The 6000-nt window shown below is 40.4% G+C and overlaps 1 protein-coding gene across 1 annotated transcript in view; it reads right to left on the bottom strand.

The window, feature by feature from the left end:
- The window catches only part of LOC122794026 (ryanodine receptor 1-like), a 2146276-nt gene that overhangs the window by 1611366 nt on the left and 528910 nt on the right, over positions 1-6000 (bottom strand). Inside the window, 1 exon segment of the mRNA XM_044062140.1 lies at positions 2444-2577. Within this exon segment, the coding sequence (XP_043918075.1) occupies positions 2444-2577 (134 nt within the window).

Genomic DNA, 6000 nt, shown 5'->3' with positions numbered 1-6000 from the left:
CATTTTTCCAGGATTTTAGCTAGGAGAGAGGACAGCAATAGAAGGTAGTTAGAAAAATCAGTGGATGGGCCACCTTTGTGGAGAGGTATGATATGTGTGATTTTTCAGATAGTGGGGACATACTTCTCAGAGATGGAATGATTAAGGAGTATAAATACAAGATAGCAGACAGAAGGAGCAGCTAGCTTTAAAAATTCATTTGGGAGAAGGTCGGCAGCAGGGGATGAGGGTTTGAGCTTTGTAAGAAGCATTTTGATGTAGCTAGTCTGGACTGCTGATATGAGTTAGGGGAAATTGATGGTATTTGGCATGGTTAGTGGCACACTGGGGTTATTTTGTATAAGAGATGTTATAGAGTTAATGAAGTGTGAGTTGAAATGTGTGACATTTGCCGTGGGGGAGGGGGGGGGAGTGGAAGATTTGCTGGGTTTTAGGAGGTGGTTAATGCAATGCCAGAATGTTGTGGAGTTATGTGTATGTGTCTGCTAAGATTTAAAGAAAAAAGCTTTTTTGTCTAGTAGAATTAGTTTTTTTAGCTTGGTTCAGCTGTTGTTTATATTCTAGCAGATCGGTTGTGTTGTTAGTCTTGTGAAAGGTTGACCAGGCTTTGTCATGTTGTTTTAGTAAGGGTTTGGAGTTGCGTGGTAGCTATGGTAAATGTATGGACTTGGTATGAATTTTCCTAAAGGGGGCCAGTTTATTAAGTATATTCAAGAAAACATCATTGAAATATTGGACTGCAAGATCGAGCTGGAAGGTTTTGAGGGGGGGGTCCACTCATGCTGCGGAGAAGATTGTTAAATAAAGGATGAGAGAAGTTTTTTTGTTGCAAACTAGTTTGAAGATGATATTACTAACGGGGTGACGTTTTCTTCTGAGTATGAAAGTTGGTGCATGGTCACCAAGAATATCAGGAAGGCAACCAGCGGCGTAATCTGAAGTTAACTTATAAGAATCCAATCTAGGATGGATTGCTTGTTAGAACATTTGTTAATGTGGGTTGGTGAATGAACAGTTTGGGTGAAATTATAGAGGTTTATAAAATTAGATTGGTTTTCAGATGAGCATGTAAGCTAGTGTAGGATGAAATCACCAAGGACAATGATTACCTGGGTAAAATTAGTGAATATCCAGTACAGTAGATTTTCTATTATGGTTAAGTTGTTTCCTGGGGGGAGGTAAGTTCCTATGATGGTAACAGTCTTGTGTCTTGAGTTAAACACTGCTCCTAATATGAAGGTAAATAACAGAGAGACAGAGAGTTTGTTATTTAAGTGGGCAGCACAGTGGCATAAAAGTTAACACTGTTACCTCACTGAACTTCATTCTCTAATTCAGTTCTGAACTTGCATGTCTTCTGTGCAGAACATTCATGCACTTCATGTGTGCACATGAGTTTTGGCAGGAGCTCAGGTCTCCTCCCAGATCCCAAAAGTATGCTCACAGGTGAATCGGAGATCATCTAAATTACCCAGAGCTGGATGTGTCATGTAAATGAGAGTCAGTGTGTGCATCTTGTGATGGGTCGCTGCCCCATTCAGGATTAGTTTTTCTGCCTTGCACCCAGTGATTACAAGGACAGAATCCATCTTCCCAGGGACCCTGGATTTGATGAAGCAGGAAATCTAGAATGAAAGAATGAATGTATTTAAGTTCTGACCACCAAACTATACAGTCAGAATTCTAGGGAGTGGGTCACTTCTTTTAAGGAATTAATAATAGAATATACAGCACACTGTAACAATGTATATGCTATAGTTAAACATTTAAAACATTCTGTAAAAGAAATTTCTCAGAGGTGACCACATAGTCTTTCTCAGGTCTGTTTTGTTTATATCCCAGGCTGATTAACCTTTGGCCATCACAGCCAGGGAAGAATACATCTTTGTAATCTGCTCCAAGCCACCAAGGGGGTAAAGCCCTGAGTACTGGCCAGAATGGCATATTTGATCAGCAGCCGATGCACTAGATAAACTAGTAAGGGGATGTGCAGAACTACTGAGGCAATGCCTGATCTCCTGTCTTAAGAATAAGGGTTAGGCATGCAAGCCAAGCATGCACACTTCATACTAGTATCCCCAGTGGAGATTGGAGTTCCCATCTAAAAAGACATGAATGGGCCACAAGTTCCTCACCTTTGAGTAAGAAATGAAAATGAAGCAGAAACAGCTCTGTGTAAACGATACAACCTCTATTATGTGAAATTAAAATAAACTGAAATACTAAAACATTGAGTTTAATATGAAAAACAGTAAAGAATCTTAAAGAACAAGGGCAGTTAGAATAGAGCTAATACAGAATAAGCTGCTATCAAATTTACTTTAGTGCACAGAAAAGTGATGAGGAGCCGCAAGATGCTTTGCCATATATATCTGCAACCTGTTCTTACACAGAATGTGACCATTCCAAACACTGGTAAAATATCTGTTCAGTAACTGAGTACCTGGAAACATAGTTGATGATACTAGTTTGCAGAAGCAGCTCACGACCTGGTAGCAGATTTTCAGTAATGAGGTTCTGATTGGACCGAACAGCCACACCATTGCAGACACAGAGAGAGCGAAGCACATCCAAGACCTAAGTTATATGAAAAGGAACATGTGAGTAACCATCTCACTGTCATGCTTTCTTAACATCCTGCTGCTTCCCATGGACTCTGTGTACAGTCATTCACGTGTCAAATTTTGCTACTCCTATCAAGTCTGACCCAGAATGCCATAAACACCATGGGAATGCTGTTTCACATTTACTTAAATGAAAAAAATACATATGTATTTTCAGAAAACATAAAATATGAATATAACTTCATAAAATGTTTATATTTTCTGCCTCTGAACCACCTGCAACAAACTCAGAACTTATAGTAACCACGAACAGTAAGAGTAGGAGGTGTCTGCAATAAACTAGGCTTGTCTTCACAACCGGCAGACTGCAAAGCAAAGCATATATGTACTAATGTTGAATAAGCAGACTTCTCATTTCATTTAAATACTAGTTTTTGGCAATACATTTGAGTTAGGGGAACTTCATAACCTAATCTAGTAGATCTAACCAAAACATTTTCTCATTCAAAAGCTCTTTTCACCTCTGCCTTTCTACAATCTGGACCTGCTCTTGCTCCAACCCCTCACCCTATAACACTTGACTCTGGTCCTGCTTTCACTTACTCAACATTTTCTTCCCTTCTTTCTGTTAACACCTATTAACCTTTCGATGTTGTATGCCTCCCACAACCGTACGACAGGTGCCACACAATGTTTACCTCATATCTGAATTTGACTCGCCTTGTATTACAATCACTGTGCAATCGCAGCTATTGTGAAATCCTGTTTTCACCTGTATTTTTTACAATTCTTATTTTACTTTTCCTGTGCACGTTTTATTGAGCTATTCAATTGTGAATGCTTAACCTTTGTCAACTGTTATAGTTTATACTATATATTTTATATAAAATACTTTGCATTGTGGAGCTTTTCTCCACAGGCCTCCACTGAAAATGGGCTCTTCCAGGCCCAGTGGACTATCCTGGTTAACAAATGCCAATAAATAAATAAATAATATCTTTCAAGCATTTCCTAAAGGGGGCATAGGATAAAGCTCACAAACCCACAGTGTGAAAGTAACGGACTCTAAGTTAGACTGCCGACCAGTCACGAGTGGAGTCCCATAGGGATCAGTCCTGGGTCCTCTCCTGTTTGGCATCTACTTCTCAGAAGTCCAGGCTAACACGGAGGGACTCTGGCTGACCAGGTTCGCAGACGAATGCAAGCTGGGAGCCATTATTAACTTTCCAAGTGATGCAGACATCCTACAGAAAGGCCTCACTTAGACCAATGACTGGTTTCGAAACCATGGCCTTAAGCTTAATGGCAAAAAATGCGTCATCCCCTTTGGGAAAAACTCAGTTCCGCTAATTACCACATCGATGGGAGCCCACTGAACACTGAAGGCGTTATAAGAGATCTGGGGACAGAGGCTGATAGCAACCTCTTATTCGACCACCACATTGCCACTGTGGTCAGAAAGTCCTTCTATGTGGCACATCTCATTACCAAGGGTTTTGCATCCAGGATCCTTGAAGTAGCCTTCAGGAGATGGGGTATAAGCCTCCCAGCAGGGAGGAAAAAATGCCACTAGTAATACCCCTTTGGAAGCAGTGCTGCAGTGGTACAGCAGTGTAACAGAGCTTTTGAAATGTGGTGCACCCACGAGTGAGTTTATTAGACGCAGGTTACTGTTTCCAAACAGCAAACAGGAAAGACTAGAAGAAACAACCAATAAAACAAAATAACAGAATACAAAAACAAGAATACAGAAACAAAAATGGGCAGATAATAAATGGGAAAATAAATTAAAACATAACATGCTGGCCTGTTAAGCACACCTAAGGTAAAAAAACAAAAATGTAAGTACAAGCCATGACAACAGGCAAACTTCACCAGGGAAACAAAATAAGCAAAAGAAGGAATCTAAAAGTATGGAGATGCTGGAAGAATGTGTTGAATCTTTCAAAGATTTAGCACCGGGACAACAGACTCCACATAATTAAATCCTGGTCTTTTTCTAGATTGTAATCTAATCTGCAGCCCAGTTCTCCTTTCTCCAGCAATGAGTTGTAATCGCCATTGTACGGGGTCTTTGGGATGTGGTCCAACACATGGAATTTGAAGCTGTTATGCTTAGCAGGCCAGCATGTTATGTTTTAATTTATTTTCCCATTTATTATCTGCCCATTTTTGTTTCTGTAGTCTTGTTTTTGTAATCTGTTATTTTGTTTTATTGGTTGTTTCTTCTAGTCTTTCCTGTTAGTTTTACTTTAGGATTCCATAGCCATCCTGATGACATTTTAGACGAAAAGCATAGCCTAACCTCCCTCTTTATTATTAGATGATAGCTGTAACATGTATTATCCTTTTGGGGTAATTTGAATATTTCCCATAGTGCATCAGTCACAACTGTACGTGCTACTTTCTAGCTTTACAAACATTTTTATGGTTGTTAGCTTTTTTTCCAAGTTGTTATTCTGTGTGTACTTTGCACTCACTGTTTTAGTTTGTCAACTGGGATTTTCTATAGTCTCCCTATTGCTTATCATTATCAGGTAGACAAGCATATATTCACAACAGTCAAAGATTCCTCCTAAGTTGTACTGAAGATATCTCTGAAGACAGTAATTTGTATATCTGGAACTGCACTTTGATGGCTCGAATAAACGTGATGGACTTCCTATGAGAGTCTGACTGCGTCTTTCCTGTCTTCGTTTTTGTGTGTTCAGTTGTCTTTTTGGGGCAGAATCCATGTTTTCCAACCAAGGGTTGGCGTGGGCACTTCTGAGAGTTCGTTCTACAGCTGAGTAGTGTGCATTTGGTTCTGAGGTTGCTGTTTGGAAACAGTAACCTGCGTTTAATAAGCACACTCTCGGGTGCACCACATTTCAAAAGCTCTGTTACACTGCGGTAACACCGCAGCACTTCTTCCAAAGGGGTATTACTAGTGGCAAGGTTTTTGCATCCAGGAAGAAAGAGGTCATCTCTCCCTCTACTCTTCCCTCATTAGGCAAATCATCAAGTATAATGCCCCATTTGGCATGTACCTAACTAGACACATCCAACAACTGTAAAGTCCATAACAGTACCTCATGAAGAGGATCCTAGGCCTTAAATACGTCCGGCATGGACAGACTAAAACTCCAGCTATTCTCTGTCTAATATTGTCTACTAAGAGGTGATTTTTGCTTGACTTACAAAGCAATGTCTGACCCAGCTCTGTTAGAAATGCTACATCTACAGAAATCCCAATCCCTGTGTAACACACGCTCCAGAGACCTCAACCTCATTACCACAATCAACAGAAAATGCTGGAGGGACAGGTTCATAACCCAGAGACTGCCCATGCTCTGGAATAGACTTCCCATACATGTCAAGCAGAGCACCTCACTGGCCCTCTTCAACAGAAATCTTGATGAGTGGATGGGAAATAGAAAGCTCACCCCCCCCCCCC

Source organism: Protopterus annectens, chromosome 1.part0 (assembly GCF_019279795.1).
Source record: "Protopterus annectens isolate FY-2018-M chromosome 1.part0, PAN1.0, whole genome shotgun sequence".
Lineage (NCBI taxonomy): Eukaryota > Metazoa > Chordata > Ceratodontiformes > Protopteridae > Protopterus > Protopterus annectens.
Note: the sequence above shows the minus strand (reverse complement) of the source record. Positions and strands in the feature narration are given on the sequence as shown.